The sequence below is a fragment of the Hordeum vulgare genome, chromosome 3H (assembly GCF_904849725.1).
Source record: "Hordeum vulgare subsp. vulgare chromosome 3H, MorexV3_pseudomolecules_assembly, whole genome shotgun sequence".
Classification (NCBI taxonomy): Eukaryota; Viridiplantae; Streptophyta; class Magnoliopsida; order Poales; family Poaceae; genus Hordeum; species Hordeum vulgare.
Window position 1 is genome coordinate 171,701,276 of NC_058520.1, and position 17,672 is coordinate 171,718,947.

General features: G+C 43.5%; 2 protein-coding genes and 1 long non-coding RNA gene across 3 annotated transcripts; 1 reads left to right on the top strand and 2 right to left on the bottom strand.

Moving 5' to 3' along the window:
• Positions 1 to 5,478: 5,478 nt before the first annotated feature.
• On the bottom strand, positions 5,479 to 6,352 carry LOC123443388. The gene has a single exon (XM_045119737.1). The coding sequence runs from the start codon at positions 6,286 to 6,288 to the stop codon at positions 5,989 to 5,991; it is 300 nt and encodes a 99-aa protein (XP_044975672.1). The 5' UTR covers positions 6,289 to 6,352; the 3' UTR covers positions 5,479 to 5,988.
• A 4,251-nt stretch (positions 6,353 to 10,603) lies between these two features.
• LOC123443391 lies at positions 10,604 to 12,366 on the top strand. Its single transcript, XR_006630648.1, has 2 exons — positions 10,604 to 11,621; positions 11,712 to 12,366. It is a non-coding gene; the product is annotated as an uncharacterized LOC123443391 (long non-coding RNA).
• Positions 12,367 to 14,041: 1,675 nt separating this feature from the next.
• On the bottom strand, positions 14,042 to 16,103 carry LOC123443390. The gene has a single exon (XM_045119738.1). It carries the CDS (start codon positions 15,461 to 15,463, stop codon positions 14,330 to 14,332), a length of 1,134 nt encoding a protein of 377 aa, XP_044975673.1. The 5' UTR covers positions 15,464 to 16,103; the 3' UTR covers positions 14,042 to 14,329.
• Between the last annotated feature and the right edge of the window lie 1,569 nt (positions 16,104 to 17,672).

Sequence of the window (17,672 nt, forward strand, 5' to 3'; positions counted from 1 at the left end):
CAATAATAAATATAGTGATTATTATAATTCTTGTATCAAGATAATCGTTTATTATCCATGCTATAATTGTATTGAATGAAGACTTATATACATGTGTGGATACATAGACAAAACACTGTCCCTAGCAAGCCTCTAGTTGGCTAGCCAGTTGATCAAAGATAGTCAAGGTCTTCTGATTATGAACAAGGTGTTGTTGCTTGATAACTGGATCACGTCATTAGGAGAATCACGTGATGGACTAGACCCAAACTAATAGACGTAGCATGTTGATCGTGTCATTTTGTTGCTACTGTTTTCTGCGTGTCAATTATTTGTTTTTATGACAATGAGATCATATAACTCATTCACACCGGAGGAATGCTTTGTGTGTATCAAACGTCGCAACGTAACTGGGTGACTATAAAGATGCTCTACAGGTATCTCCGAAGGTGTTCGTTGAGTTAGTATGGATCGAGACTGGGATTTGTCACTCCGTGTGACGGAGAGGTATCTCGGGGCCCACTCGATAATATAACATCACACACAAGCCTTGCAAGCAAAGTGACTTAGTGTAAGTTGCAGGATCTTGTATTACGGAACGAGTAAAGAGACTTGCCGGTAAACGAGATTGAAATAGGTATGCGGATACTAACGATCGAATCTCGGGCAAGTAACATACCGAAGGACAAAGGGAATGACATACGGAATTATATGAATCATTGGCACTTAGGTTCAAACGATAAGATCTTCGTAGAATATGTGGGATCCAATATGGGCATCCAGGTCCCGCTATTGGATATTGACCGAGGAGTCAGTCGGGTCATGTCTGCATAGTTCTCGAACCCGCGGGGTCTGCACACTTAAGGTTCGACGTTGTTTTATGCGTATTTAAGTTATATGGTTGGTTACCGAATGTTGTTCAGAGTTCCGGATGAGATCACGGACGTCGCGAGGGTTTCCGGAATGGTCCGGAAAAGAAGATTGATATATAGGATGACCTCATTTGATTACCGGAAGGTTTTTGGAGTTACCGGGAATGTACCGGGAATGACGAATGGGTTCCGGGTGTTCACCGGGAGGGGCAACCCACCCCGGGGAAGCCCATAGACCTTGGGGGTGGCGCACCAGCCCTTAGTGGGCTGGTGGGACAGCCCAAGAAGGCCCTATGCGCCATAGGAAGAAAATCAAAGAGAAAAAGAAAAAAAAGGAGGAGGTGGGAAAAAGGGGAAGGACTCCTCCTTCCAAACCTAGTTGGATTCGGTTTGGAAGGGGAGGACTCCCCCCTTGGCTCGGCCGACCCCCTTGGGGCTCCTTGAGCCCCAAGGCAAGCCCCCCCCTCCCCCTCTCCCACCTATATATACGGAGGTTTTAGGGCTGATTTGAGACAACTTTGCCACGGCAGCCCGACCACATATCTCCACGGTTTTACCTCTAGATCGTGTTTCTGCAGAGCTCGGGCGGAGCCCTGCTGAGATTAGATCACCACCAACCTCCGGAGCGCCGTCACGCTGTCGGAGAACTCATCTACCTCTCCGTCTCTCTTGCTGGATCAAGAAGGCCGAGATCATCGTCGAGCTGTACGTGTGCTGAACGCGGAGGTGCCGTCCGTTCGGCATTATATCGTGGGACGGATCGCGGGACGGTTCGCGGGGCGGATCGAGGGACGTGAGGACGTTCCACTACATCAACCTCGTTTCTTAACGCTTCTGCTGTGCAATCTACAAGGGTACGTAGATCGAATATCCCCTCTCGTAGATGGACATCACCATGATAGGTCTTCGTGCGCGTAGGAAAATTTTTGTTTCCCATACGACGTTCCCCAACAAATATTAAGAGCTAAAAATTGTTGCACATATTATTTGGACACTGCCAATTGGCCTATTTTTTAAATCTACGAATACAAGTCCGTTCAATCAAAACTCATAAAATTCAAATGCGAAACTATATCCCTAAAGAATGAGCAAAACTACCGGTAATTTATTTGCTACAATCATCATGGTGGAGGTGAGACCGGTGACGACGACGAGATGATTTTGCTGCAACAGAGTCCGCCCATGGCGTCTCAACGGGCCAACGAGATGACGGCGAGCGAGACATCAAGATGAGGTGGAGCCTCGTCCAGGCACCGCTTGTGGTGGAGGTAGAAGGGATGGCGCACTAGATAGCGCCGGGTCGAGCAACGAACGTCACGAGTCCCAGCATGATGGTGTTGCCGAAGGACTCGACGGTGGAGGTGCGTCGGGTATCACGCCCGAAGTGGGTGTTACTCGACATGAGCGAATCCCGACACCGAAGTTACGACGAGTCATCGTTACTCGTCGAGCGCCGCGCCTCGTCTACGCGTCGAGCGGACCGTGTCGCCGAGTCCCGGCGAGCCCATGGCGTCTCAACGGGCCGCACGTCAGTCGCGTCGCCGCCCGCCAGATTCTCCATAGGATGGGCCGCTGCAGGTCAGCCGCGCCACGCCGCGCTGCCGCAGGTCAGCCGCGCCGCCAGTTGGGATAAACGGCGCCGCACTCTCCCCCTCGGCACAACTAGTTTGGATTTTCATTGCTAAGTCAACGTGACCTAGTCTTTTTTAATAAAAAACGGACCTGGCCCCAGCTGCCCAGTCATCACATGTGGTTTGTTAAAACGGACATGAACCAGGAAGCAATCAACTATACAATGCATGTCCAACTGGTAGGTGGCTGTTGAACAGAGCATGTGGTCTTTGGTTCGAATCCCATTGGATCCTACTTTTATCAGTTTTACTTTTTAATGGTTATTTCTGAAATACTTTTTAATGGTTATTTCTGAAAATTATCACCTAGAAACGCCATATATACAAAATTGCTGAATCACTTTTATTTTTTAGTGGTTATTATTTTTTAGTGGTTATTTCTAAAAATTATCAGCCATATATACAAAATTGTTGAATCACTTTTACTTTTTATTGGTTATTACTTAAAATTACTAGCTAGAAACGCCATGTATATAAAATTGTTGAGTTGTCATCGAGTCACCCTCATCTAATTCTTTGATGATTGACAACTAGGCACGCCACGTAGACAAAATTGATGAGTTGTCATCCAATCACCCTCATCTAGTTTCTATGACGATATATTTTAGTCAAGATGAAACTAAAATAAGCTAGCATGCACCATTCACATCTTTATGACCATTCTATGCGTTCAGGTAACGACCTTTTAGGCATGAATGGTCAAAAGATTATAGGGTTTGGACCCTTCCACACCCTCCATGACTAATTTGTGAATTTTGGTCATGGATCTATGACAAATTAAACCGCTGTCACAATTTTTTGTCGTTAACGAGTGAATTTCTTGTAGTGCCCTTTATCGCGTTGGATGCAAGTTTGTTTGTTTTTGCGCAGGTTCATTGATGCCTCATCTTGATACTCCTACTGGACTGATACCTTGGTTCTCAACTGAGGGAAATGCTTATCTCTACTTTGCTGCATGACCCTTTCCTCTTCAAGGAAAAAACCAACGCAAACTCAAGAAGTAGTAGGGGGCCCGCGCCAGATGGCCGCCTGGGCGAGGCCCGGCTCCCCTCTGGCCCACCTTGGTGCTTCCTGAAGTTTCCGTCACACTGATTTCTATATATATATTTGGGATTTTTCAGGCTCTAAAAATTGAGATAAAGTCCCTGCAATTAAAAGACATCAGCAGACAAAAACTGACACTAGATGCACTGAGTTAGTAGATTAGTCCAAATATGTGTAAAAAGGTATGAAAGTATAATAAAACACATAACAATGTAACCCAAAAGAGCATAGAACAAACAAAAATTATAGATACGGTTTGGGACGTATCACCATCGTGCCCGCAAAGGGTATCTTTGCCGTCAGCGTCCGGGAGAGCAGACGGCAAAATGTTTGCCGTCAGTGAAATTATTTTGCCATCAACTGGTCTGGTAGACGACAAACAAATGATCAGAAGACGGAACGGGCTAGCTAACGGACGACGGCCGTCTGCTTGCTGATAGCACACACGGCAAAACTGTTTGTTGTTTGCCGTCTTCATCACACATACAAGACGGCAAAGTACCTCATATCTTTGCCGTCTGCCGATCTGTACAAGATGGCAAACTATGTCATATTTTTTGTCGTCTGTCGAACTTGTACAAGACGGCAAACCACATGGTGGGGCGCCACATTTTTTTGCCGTCATGAACATGACAGCAAAGAGGCTGCTAACTAGACAACAACATAAATAGACAATATATATATAACATCCATAATCTATATAACATAATTCATACATCATATAACATAATCCATAGCACATCCATACAGCATATAACACATTCATACATCAGATAACATAATCCATACATCATATATATAACATCCATAATCCATACAGTATGTTTTCGAGGATAGTTTGTTTTCCTTTATCTCATCAAATAATCCGGGTTTTTTTGTGATTATGTTGGTTCAAAATTGAATTGTCGGTGCCTAGATATTCTAATGAGATTTGCATTTATGTTCTGTCATATCTGAAGTATTTGTACCAAGTGTTTAGTTATTGTAACTGCCTTTGAATTTTATTTACAACATCCACAGCAGTGTTAGTTATCATGTCATGAAAATGCATGTCTGGATTCAATCTATACTACTCCCACTGATTCATATTACTTGTCTTGGATTTGTCTAGATACAAATTTATGAACACTAAAACATATCTAGATACATCCGTATCTAGACAAATCAAAGACAAGTAATGTGGATTGGAGGAAGTAATAGAAGAACATGTAAAAAAATACTAGAAAAAGAAAGTGAAACAAAATCTGTTAAAAAGTTGATGTAATTGAAAAAAAAGTGGCCCTCTTCAAAGAAACAGTTGACACATACTCTTTCCGTAACAAAATATAAGAGCGCTTTCCCTCAAAATAAATAAATAAGAGTGTTTAGATCAGTAAACTAGTTTGTTATACCAAGTTTGTGTTTGGTTTTCGCCTAGGTCGTGCCAATGCGGCCTTGTATTGATGTCTCACTATTAGCACTGATCAGCCAGAATGTGTCATCACACACAAGTTTCTAGCCGGTCAGTTACTCATGGTTATTGATGACTACCTCATCAGTCATGGGCCAGTTGACCCATCTGTGATGAGATTATCACAGACTGGACGACCATCCACTGATGATTATGTAGAGAAGGCAGGTGCTTTCACTCACGAGCCGCTATGGAGGACCCGTGAGTGTTAGTGAAATAACATAGAAGGGCTGGCCTGACAGTACTGATAGCTTGTGAAGACCGTTGTGCACTACAGGACACACATGCTTTAACATAGAGGCCGGTCAGTGATGACCGAGTATCACTGCTGGACAATGCAGCACCAGCTGCAGTCCTGGGCAGTGCAGCCCCAGCTTTCTCGAGCAGTTTGGTCAGAAATTAAATAGAGCGACAGAGGCGAAGTATTGATAGTTGTCTTCTGCTACATATGGCCGTGTAGTTTCTAGGTGCGAAGCTGGACCAAATCAGAACATGTTGAATATCAACATTTGAATCACCGTACCATTTCCAAGACGCTCATGTGACAAAAGAATATCTTAAGGTGTTCAGCAATTTAGCCCCATTATGTTGAGAATCACGCAGGTAGCTACAGGTAGCTATGGCATTTTACATCCAACACATAAGATTCTCTCAAAAGCAAAACAGATTCAGACTTCGCAGTTTTTTGAGTGAGTTTTATAGCAGCAGCTTCCGCTACCTCTTGCTTTCTTAAACCTGATTACACTGCAGAAGAGAAAACTGACAGTACAAAATTGAATAGAATAGGCAAAAAAGAATATCGCTACAATTAGGAAAAGCACATGAGTTTGTATGGAGCAAAGCGTACAATAGGTAAAAATAAATCCCATTATTTGTTTGCAAAGCAAACATTTAGAATTGCAGGCCATATTTTTTCCAATTAACTCCGACGGGCTGCAACGTTGGAATCATATTCACGCGTAAGGAAAAATGTCAAGTCTGAGCCTTTGTTACCTTGAATGAATCCTATACGTTAGATGCAGTCGAGAAGGGGAATTGGGAGGAGGGCGCCCCTAAGCGAGCCGCGGCCATAAGCGAGCCGTGCAGCCTCGGCCTGGATCCTTGGGCGGCGGGCGGCGATCGGCGACCGGCGGGTAGGCCCGACCGGCCGTGGGGCGAGAATGGAGCGACGGGATGGCCTACCCTCCCGCCATGTCACGCAGACCGACGACGGCGGCGACCGGTGAGGGCGGCGGCGGCAGCCGGGGAGGGCACCGGCGGCGGCTGGGAGGCTCGCGGCGACTGGTGGCGGCGGTGGGAACCCTGGATACATGGGCTTTTTTCACTCGCGAGAGGAGAGGGGTTGCTGCGTGCTGGGGTGTTTTTTGGTCCGGTGTGTACGCGGTCTTTTTTCACTCGCGAGAGGGAGAGGCCTCAGGTTGTATTCTTTTTCACTCTTTGTCGTCTTCTGCATGACGTACCAAACGGTAAAGTTTAATTTTTGCCGTCAGTCCTCATGAATGCAAGACAGCAAAACTGTGTGCCGTTTAGGTCAGTTAGGCGCAGCTGTGGACAACTTTTTGCCGTCATCTATAGCGTAAGTAGAAGACAAAAATCGTGCCTTTGTCGTCATCTGCCCAAATAGTTGAGGACAAAACTGTTTTTTGTCGTGTGTTGTTTTTGTTTCTTGTGATTTTTGGCAATAGTAGTTGTTTGTCGTCTGCCCATGACGGCAAACTAACCATTTGCCGTCAACCCCGACAATTTGCTGACGACAAAGATTGTACCTGTCGGCAAAATAGTCTTTACATCGTCTTTACATCCATTTGATGTAACTTTAAATCAAAATATGCAACTAATGCCATTATGATTCTGAAGGAATCCTTACATTAGACTGGGGAAAAGTCTCATTGTAGTCTATCCCTTCTCTTTATGTAAATTCTTTTGCCACAAGTCGTGTTTTATACTTTTCTATATTCCCATTAGAGTCATACTTAGTTTTGTAGACTTATTTACAGCCTACTGTTTTGGCTTCTTTAGGAATTATTTCTATGTCCCAAACATCATTGGAACTCATCGATTTCATCTCGTCTTCCATTGCCTCCATCCACTTCGATCAGTGAGGGATTCTCATAGCTTCTTCATATAAAGTGGGATCACCTTCCATATGAACCAATTCGGTGTTATAAACTTTATAATCAGTAGAAATAGTTGATCTTCTTGTTCTATTAGACCTTCTAAGTGCCTCATTCTCTGGCACATTCTGTGCCTCAACTTCTGGCACATCTTCTAAAAATGGATGTTGCACCTCCCTATCATGTTCAACAATAGGTTCAGTCGGATCCTGAAGAACAGGTTTCGGGTCTTCTCCCATTGTTGTCATGGTTGGAGTCACAACCGGTAGTGAGAAAAATGGCTCTTGAATCATCGGATTAGGTGCATGCACCCTCTTCTCCTCAAGATCAATTTTCTGAGCTACCATGCTACCCCTCATCATTTCGTCCTCTAAGAAGACTGCATGTCTTGTTTCTACAAACTTTGTGTATCTTTCAGGACAGTAGAAACGAAAACCCTTTGATCTATCAGGATAGCCAATGAAGTGGCAACTTACTGTTTTGGGATCTAACTTTGCAATGTTTGGATTAAACATTTTGGCCTCAGCTGGGCACCCCCACACCCTCAAGTGTTGTAGGGATGACACTTTTCCTATCCATAGCTTGTACGGTGTTTTGGGCACCATTTTTCTTGGTACTCTATTGAGAATGTGAATGGCGGTTTTAAGCGCCTCCATCCATAATCCCAATGGAAAGTTGGAGTAACTCATCATGTTGCGTACCATATCCAGTGGTATATACTTTCCTTTAACACAATCAATGCATTGATATGAATCTGAGAACTCTAGTGAAAGAAGGATCTCACTTTTAGTTAGTCTTTCTATTCTCCCCTTCGAAATATGGCCCAAGCGACAGTGCCATAATTTCGATGAGTCGTGAGTTCTCTTTCTTTTCTTTTGTTCTTTGTTCAACGAGGAAACTTGTTCATTCACATTACACACATAATGCACTTTTTCATGAAGTGATAATAAATAAATCTCATTGTGAAGTAAAGCATCACCCATATAAGCATTATTAAACCATATGGCACACTTCCCATGTCCAAAATAACATTCATAATGGTCTTTATCCAAACATGAAACACTAATTAAAATTCTATGACATGAAGGAACATATAAAACGTCTGTAATCAAAAGCTTGAATCCGTCAGCTAACTCCAAGGAGATGTCGCCGACAGCTTCAACTTCTGCTTGGACACCATTTGCGACTTCAATGCTTCTTGCACTTATTTTTGTAGTCCTCGTCGAATGGAATCCGTGTAATGAATTTGCAACATGAACAGTTGCACTTGAGTCAATCCACCAATTCAAAGACTGTGTATACATGGATTCATTAACAAAGGAAACAATGTTGTTACCTCTCTTTGCCATTATGGACTTTAACCAATCGGGGCAATCTTTCTTGTAATGCCCAGTCTTTTTGTAGTGGAGACAAGTGTCTTTGTCCACTAGAAAAGACTTTTGCTGATGGTAATACTGCATGGAAGATTTTCCATGTGGCTTTGAAGGGGAACCATTGCTATTGTGATTGAAGTTCCTTTTCTTTTCCTTCACATAGTTCAGAGAGCCACCATCAGAGGTTTTAAGTCTCTCATCTTCTTGAACACACATGGCTATGTTCTTTTCTATGTCCCATTTTTCAGGTGACATGTTGTAGTTGACAATAAAAGTCTCGAACTCTTTTGGCAACGAAGCCATAACCAGGTGGACAAGGAGCGCGGGTTTGAGCTCCAAGTCCAAATCCATGGGTTCCAGCTTAGCTGCCATGTTGCTCATCCTCACGATGTGCTCTCTTATGCCATGCCCACCGCCTGTGTACTTTTCTGTCACTAGTTGTTTTAGCAACTAAGTGACATAAATCTTTGAAGAACCAGTGCACTTGCTCTTTATCTTCTCGAGGAACTCCCATGCGGAAGCACATTGTGGAATTGATCCTGCAATAGCGTTCTCAATCGTGTTCTTTATAAAGGCCATACACTTTTTGTTGTGTGCCACTTTTGGTTGTCGAGGGTGTATGGCATCTCCAATGTAGCATAATCCCTCCTCTTTTTATCCCATGCATCATCATCATCAGTTGTCTCTCTGACTGGCTCTGTAGGTCTGACCGATTGTGGAGTGTCCACAACTCAGTCCACCTCAACACACACAAAGGCCATATCGACTTTATTTCTCCATTTAGAGTAGTTTTCACCTCTAAGGGTTGGAATATCTTTGATGCAGCTCATCAAGTGAAACCCTCCTGAAAAACTACAATGATGTGAGAATGTAACAACGGTTGCATGCATTAATCCAACGTTAGTCAAAGTTAAAACATACAACCGTTTATGCAATTTAAATATATATTACCGTTGGGCAATATTAGAAATAAATGCACCTTTCACGACAATAATAAATCATGATTATGTTATCAACAATGTTGGTCATAAAAATAACAGAATCATATTTGTTTCAATAATCACTTTAATATGCTCTTAAAATTTAATTATCATTAAACTTTTATTTTCTCTTAAAAGAGCACTATTATTTATTTGCAGCGGAAAAAACATGAATAAAAATTCATGAACTTTTATACTTTTTCTTTTCAGAGTCATTTCTTTTACTTTTATGTTTTCTAAAACATAATTTTCGTTGGAAAATTTGAATAGAAAAAAGGAAAACTACAACTGTTTGAATCTGCCCAAAACTGGATAGAAATACCAAAAAACAAAAAATGGCGAGGGCTATTTGGGCCAAAACCGGCCCAGCCACCACGCGCCCCAGCCAGCTCCCGCGCAGCTCTCACGCCTGGTTCGGCCTGGGCCGTCAGCCTCCTCCCTTTGGCCCAAAAGGCCTGTGGAGGGCTAGGATTTCGCTCGCGGTCGTCGGATCGAATCCGACAGTCCGGCGTGGATCTAGCTCGGGCAAAAGGGGTACGGCGCAGCTGGGAAACCCTAGCCTCATTTTCCTCCCCCTGCGCGCCGCTTTCTCTCTAGCTCTCTCTTGAGCTTTCTTCACCGCGGCTCGCCACCGACGAGACCTAGTACGGCCGCCGGCGACGGGGTCGAAGACCATCGTGCCGCGCGCGCTGCAACTTCCTCCCCCCCGGGGCTCTTCTGCCTCTCGCCCGTGCCGCTCTCTCTGTGCCCCACAGCGATGGAGAGAGGGGCTGCTTAGCCCGACCGCCGCTCTCTCTGTATGCTCTCTTGCAGTGGCGGCTATTCCGGCAGCCCTGTCGCGCCGCCGGCGAGCCGACGACGTCGTCGGACCCTCCCGCCCGCGCCGAGCTTTTTCTCCCCTTTCCTCCACTTCCTTTCTGCGCCCGCGTCCCCTTGGGTCGAGGCTGACAATGACTGCGGCTACAGAGCAGACGAAATCGGCGGCGCCCCCCGTCGCCGTCAAACGGTGTGGAGGTGGTGCCCTTTGCCCCCTTGGGGAGGTGATGTTATTCTCCCCCACCTCAGCTTGCCGATGCGTGTGGGGATCGACAGGAACATGCGCGACCTTGCGGCGGCGCACTTTGCCGGCGAGCCCAAGGCCCTTCTTCGGTGACTTTCTCCTCTTTTTGTTGTTGTTGTTCTTTGCCCTGTTCTACGGTTCTTCGTGGGGAGGGGATTCATTTTATTATCTTTTGCTACTACCGAAAATCATTACTGAATGGCTTTGTTACCATCGTTAGAACACTTTGGATCGGATCGGTAGCATATTCACGGTAGTGCAGAGTAGGAGATGGGGTTTACCTTCTCACTGGCTCGAGGAGCTCGCCCCGGTGGCCATGACAGAGGGGCAATGGTGATGACTGCAGAGAGCGGTGTGGTGGCGACGCGGTTAACCTCGTACTGCGTGTCCCGGCCCCACCTCTTTAACCTGGTACTGCGTGTCCCGGCCCCACCTCTTTATATAGCGTAGGTCATAGGGGGCCACCAACCATGGTTTGGTTGAGCGCCCCCGATCAGGGCGCAATGCAAAGGGTCCGGTGGGCCGTTGGGCTCACACAGGAAAGAGATCATTGCCTCATCTCTGAGGTGCGTGTTTAATTGTTTATGTTTCTTGACTCTTATAAAGAAACGGTTTACCAGTTTTGTCGTCCCAAATCATATCATTGGGACAAGTCAGCGTGCTTGAGCTGTTTGTAAAGGCGCAAGTGAAAGCAGTGATGTGTTATCTCTTTAGGTTCATCTCTTTAAACATGATGATAGCTCCATGAGCTTCCTTGACATTTTCATCAAGTTCGACTGGATTCCTGCGCATGTGGAACGAGTGAGACAATTAGCTACACGCAAGGGGGTCGAATTGTTCTGGTGATGTTTAGGGTGCATTACACTGCGTAGGAATGTATCTGGCGCCGACCGAAGATATCCAAGAAGACCCGAACGACGGTTGTCCTCGATAGACTACGAGAGGAGATGGAAGATGGGTAGGCGAAGGACATAGGAGAGGTTGGGAAAGGGAGAGGTTGGCATACACACCTTGCCGCCACACAACCACCTCCGACAGGGACGACAGTGGCGAAGCATTTTGAGTGGTCACGACAATGCCTCCGAAGTCGCTTGAGTGCGACTCAAGATGCGGTTAAGGTTCAGGATTTTCTCAGATGTTCTCATCGCCTGAAAGCCTATATTATATCTTAGTCGAACCCCACTAATTCTAGTTGTCTTAACATGCAGCTATGCCAACTAACAATGTCACTGGCAATAGGAAAAGCACCACCTTATCTCAACATGCAATAATGCCAACTCACTATGCCATGCCATGCACAGGGAAGACGAATATTCTACAAGTGTATACAGTAATTAAGTATAACGATTATAATATTTTAGTATCAATTCTCATATTGTTAATACAAACTATGTTTTATACAATTAAATCTCGTTGAAATGACTGCAACTAATTCCCACAGCAGCGCTCAAGACATCATCTCTACTTATCTAAGTAAGCGATCCCATTTAAATGTACATGCAAGTCATCCAAATCTCAAGTGCATGCAATCTTTCACTTTCCACCAGATACAATCCCTTTACATTATCAATTTATACAATTGAAATGGAATATCACAAGGCAATATAACAATACATCCACCCTCTGTTTACCTTTAGGTTTGGTACCATATATATGACGAAAAATATGATGTGGTATTATTCTCATATATTTCAATTTTATTTTCTGTAATTTTGTTGCTATAAATTTCCGTAGCCACACGTGGGATTAATTGTATGAACAAGAGGACATTAATATCTTGCACCCCACTTCACTACCATCGTCATAAAAAGGAAAAGAAAGTATTCAACATCAACGAGTAACCACACACAAAATTGACAAAAAGAAAAAGAGCAACGACGCACAATGGCACCAGATCTTATTTACCAGTACAAGATATGTCTAACAGCAGCAGCAACTAATATTCGGTTATTTCATACGCGACAGTGCATATGTGCATTATGTGGCCATTATTTTTTGATGGCGATTTCCTCTCAGCGAGAATGTGCATATGGTGGTAGAGCTCCTAAAGAAAGGTTAAGAAGAGGTTGGAGGCCTAACTCATTTTGGCAGGATACTACTATCCATACTAACATTCGTGAGATATAACAGCTTGAACCAACAAAAAAGAACACTATGATCATGTCATCCTGAACCCAAACTCTCTGCAACATCTGCCAAAAGTTCATGTCCAACTAACATTGATCATTCCTGTATTATAACTCCAAGAAATGAACGAGGCCATCGAGGCCTGCCACTATACACGTAGATCGAATTTCCAATCAATAGCAAATAGAAGGCCAATATGACCACACAAATTCCATACATACTCTGGGTATTATCGAAATGGATTAGTCATGTTACTACTAAACAATACAACTTGATTCCAACAGGAAAGGAATATGAGACAAGTTGATCAAACCTACTAATTTCTATTTGAACAAGACAGCGATATTCACCTATATCAGAAGCAAGACTTCACTCGGGATACCCTGACAAGATCATGCACATCAAATTGACAAGTATTAAAAACAAACACCAGGAAGAGATAAACAGTAAGGGGGCAAAAATGCAACGGACGTCAGTTTGATGCCTACGAAGACCAACAATGGTAGTTACACAAATCATAAGTGTTCAGGGTGTCAGTTTGATGCCTTGAGCGTATTTCTCATCACATAGTTCATATAGACCATGATCGTAGTTCAGTAAACTCCAGAGGATTCCACAACGATGCTGGTTGGTGTAGGAGAACAATCTTATCTAATACTACTGTATATTTGCTGGGCATGTATACAGAAAAAGAAAATCAGATTAGCAATCCAGCAATTGAGCATATCTTTCAGTAACATCTAGTGAAAATATTGCGAAAGCTAAAATACTCATATATGAGCCCTAGGTTATACTCCATCCAAAACTATAAGCTACTCCCTCCGTCCCACAATATAAGATCATTTTCAAGCTAACATCGCATGAAAAACGATCTTATATTGTGGGACGGAGGGAGTAGTATATCATGTGATACGTGTCATTTATCCAAGCTTTAACACTAACAAACTTTGTTTGCCTGTTTCAGCTTTTGACACAAATTCCTGAAGAGATGTGTAAGTTTACAAAGAGAACAAGATAACTAGCCAGCCTATTAGTGCAGTGCAAGGAACACTATAAATCTATGAGAAATAACTTCCTAAAGTAAAGCATTCCAAAAAATGTTTACCCATGCAAAAAAAAATCATATAGAACACACCATCATTCTGAGGACAACATATCATAGAGATAGTAGACACTGCTAATTAATGTGCCAAAATGAGACGGATATTTTTTTGAGCAAAATGGGTAAACAGGTTACAACCGATCAAGAACACTAATCTTATAGACAGAAGAAAAAAAAGAGAGGCTCCAAGGTCCTGATGCCTTGCCCCAACAACGAGAAGAGACAGTAGCGAACCCAAGGAACAGAGGAAGTAATTCACCCGCAATGTAAATGGGAAGTTTGGCACCAGAAGACAACACAATTACCATAAACGATCAAAATACACATGATTGAGTAATCACTGAATCCTGAATGTCAAGGAACAGATGAAGTAATTCACCCACAATGTAAATGGTAAGTTTGGTAACAGAAGACAACAACAATTACAATAAACGATCAAAATACAGGATTGACTTGTCACTGAATCCTGAATATCAAGGAACTTCGTCAGGACCTTCAGGTCCAAAGAAGATAAGTTCTGGATGATAGCTGGGTGTTTTGGTTTAGCAGGAGAACAAGGCAATCCACAGATTATCCTTCCCTGGTTGTCATCATTCCTCATATGAAGGGATCAAATCTTTCACACTCTGGTAACAGAGAAGTACTCCACGATGAATGGTGGTATGGTTGGAAGAAACCATCATACATCCTCGCAAACAACCACTCCAGCCTGCCACTTTCCAAGCACAGACAAGCGAACCAAGAAAGGACATGAGGCCCATGGAACATCTCTGATGTTGTCAAGTACAGGATGCTACCCCGCATTGCCGCAATTTCCAGCCGATTCTCGGGTAATGGCGGAAACTTAGCATTAATTGGATCAGTCAGGTTGAGTACCCTGATGTTAGCCCATGCCCCAGCATCAAGGCCATATTCTTGACGCAGCATGAAACCGATGTTGAATCCATTTGAATAAGCAATGCACATGTTACCGCCATTAATTTGGCCAAGGACCGAGCTGAGAAAACCATTCAGATTCAGGAGAGGTGGGATCATCTCAACAAACAATCGCGGGTTGTTTGGGTCGGGGTCCAAGACAACCACGTACGAACGATTCCGGTAAGGCCAATAGATGAAATTACCCACTCGCATGCCGTTATCAAGCGAAAGACCATGGGGATGGTGCGGGACATCCAACCATGGGGAGAGGAACCAATTGCCGCCCATTCCCAAGAACGAGAAGAAGACCGCAGCCCGCAACCTGAACTCTCCATGGGAAGCAAGACAGAAGATGCGAAAGCTCGTGGGGTTTTCGTCATCGCAGATCAGGCCACCGTAAGCGAGTCCTAGATCACCTTCGAGGTAGTCGTCGTCGTCGAAGATGTGGGTGTCCCTCAGATCAAAGATGCGTTCGCACCGCCGTGCCAAGGGGTTTAGCAGCGCGAGCAATGTCCCGCCCCCGCGGAGGAGAAGGTAGCCGCCACGGGCGTCTAAGACGGACCACAAAGCTTGCTGGTGATCGCGCGCCTGGAGGGTGGTGAGGAAGAAGTCACCGCTCAAGATGGCGGCCACGAGATCCGGATTGCTCCGGTGGGCGGGAGCGAAGGCGGGGGTGCAGGGGAGGCCACTGTGAAAGACATGTTGAAGCGGTGAGTCGAAGAAGAGACCAATGAGGGGCGCTGGGTGGTGGTCGACGTTGGCGACCACCACCGGCACCGGCACCGGCACCGGCGGCTCGCCGTTGTAGGCCATAGAGACGGCGGTTGGATGGGTTCCCTCGCGACCGCTGCCGAATTGACCAATTCAGTCTTGTCCGGAAGGAAATGGGCTCACGTGCGTTCCTGCAGGCCGTGCCCCATTACGCATTACGATTTGCCGCTCGCTGGCTCAATCGTCTTAACCCGTTCGCTCGTTTCCATGGGAGCCCCCTCCTATTCGGTGCGGTAGGCGCCCGTTAGGAGAAGTGGCGCCTACAACAACCAGGAGCGAGCCGCGGCCCATTAATCACCATTTGCTCCCTCAAAAACTAATTGTTCGCCCCACAAATTCCACTCGTTGGACTGCTAGTACAAGAAAAAAGATCGACCTCCAGTTTGCGCGACAGCGAATATGTTCATGAAATAATAAAAAGTTCAGAAATTTATTAAATATATTCATGAGTTTAAAATTGTTTATCAAATTGGAAAAAAACTCAAACAATACAAATACAGAAATTGTAAAAACCGTTCATCAAAATTGAAAAAAAGTTCATCGCTTTTAGAAAAATTCATTGAACTGAATAAAAAGTTCACAAATCTTAAAAAAATTAATCAGTTTTGGAAAATGTTCATCCGTTTCCAAGGAAAAGTTCATCAACTTTCAAAATTTCGTCAAAATTTGAAAAAATAAGATTGGTATTTAAAAAGTTTTGTACAATTTTAAAAAAGTGCGTAAAAATTGAAAACATTTAATGATTTAAATTTTTTGTTGTTTGTTTGAAAAATAGTTTATCAAAATTGAAAAAGGTTACGCTTTTTCAAAATATAAAGTGTAAATAAAAAGAAAATAAAAAATGAAAATGAAAAAATTAAAGAAACAAAAGAAAAAAAACGAACAAAAGCCAGCCCTGAAAAAAAAACAGGTAGAAAGCTTCCAGAAGCTTCATAAAACGGGAAAAAGCTCCCTCCGGCTGGAAACTCAATGGGCTGTCCCATTTTGGAACACTGCAGGCGCCAGTTAATGAAATGCACTTTTATTTTCAAATATTTTGAACATCCAAATATATACGCTGAAGAAAATTCGAATACACATTTATTTTTTTAATGTAAGTTGAACAATTTTCAAATATGGAATTAACATTTTGTAATGTATGTTGAACAGTTTTTGGATGCGGGTTGAACATTTGTGTAATGTATATTGAACTATTTCTGAATACACATTGAACATTTCGTGTAATGTATGCTGATTTTTTTTAATTAACAGTAACATTTGTAGTCTCTGTTGAACAAATTCTCAATATATGATGAACATTCTATAATGTATGATGAACCTATTTGTCATATACCGTGAACATTTTCTTACTCTAAGATGAACATTTGTAATAGACAATAAAATTTTGTTAATCCATGGAAAAATAAGAATGGAAAGAAAATACAATAAATAAAAATAGAAAAAGTAAAAAAGGAAAAATATAAATTAAAGAAATATAAAAGAGAAAGAAACATTGAAGCAGACCCTGAGCCGGCACATACTCCGGCATCGGTGGCACCCTTTTTGCGAAGCCTCACCTCTATGATGCGTGCTGGCGTCATATAGGATTCGTCCAACGAGAGGTGTAGGAACCCGGGAGCAACTAGTTCGCGAGCACTCCTTCGGAAGCCTTTCAACTATCACTCCCACACGCCATCACTTGGCGTGTTCTCAGCCACTAGCACATGTCGCGCTCTGAATATTCGCTTCGAATTTTGTATTTCTTATTGTTCCGCACGTGTTTTCGACTTTTTGAGTGGTTTTTCCGGGGGTTTTCGGTGTTCCGGTTTTCCACAGGACTTTCTTAGCTTTTGGATGAAAAAAAATCAAAACAAATTTGCGTCAAAGAACTTGTCTTCTTTCCTTTCTCGAAAAGCATGACTTTTCTTCCGCGAGCTTGTCTCCGAGAAACGGAAAAAAATGTTTTTTATTTTTTTACGAGAGGTACGATTTTGCTTCCGCCGGTGGCACAGTTTTGCTTTCACGAATTGCATGGACGTGTCTCTCGGAAACAAAAAAACATGTTTTCTATTATTATTTTTATGATAGGCACGATTTTGCCTCCACGAGAGGCACAGATTGCTTCCACGAGAGGCATAGATTTACTTTCGCGAGAGGCATGATCGTGCCTCTTGAAAACAGAAAAAATAAATATATTTTTTTCTTTCGCAAGAGGCAGAGGAGTACTCCTCAATTGGTAATTTCGTAGGAACCTGGCTGAAGTGAAGACTGA

Coding starts and splice junctions, on each gene's coding strand:
- LOC123443388 (XM_045119737.1), bottom strand. CDS start 6,288: ATGTATCCAGGGTTCCCACCGCCGCCACCAGTCGCCGCGAGCCTCCCA.
- LOC123443390 (XM_045119738.1), bottom strand. CDS start 15,463: ATGGCCTACAACGGCGAGCCGCCGGTGCCGGTGCCGGTGCCGGTGGTG.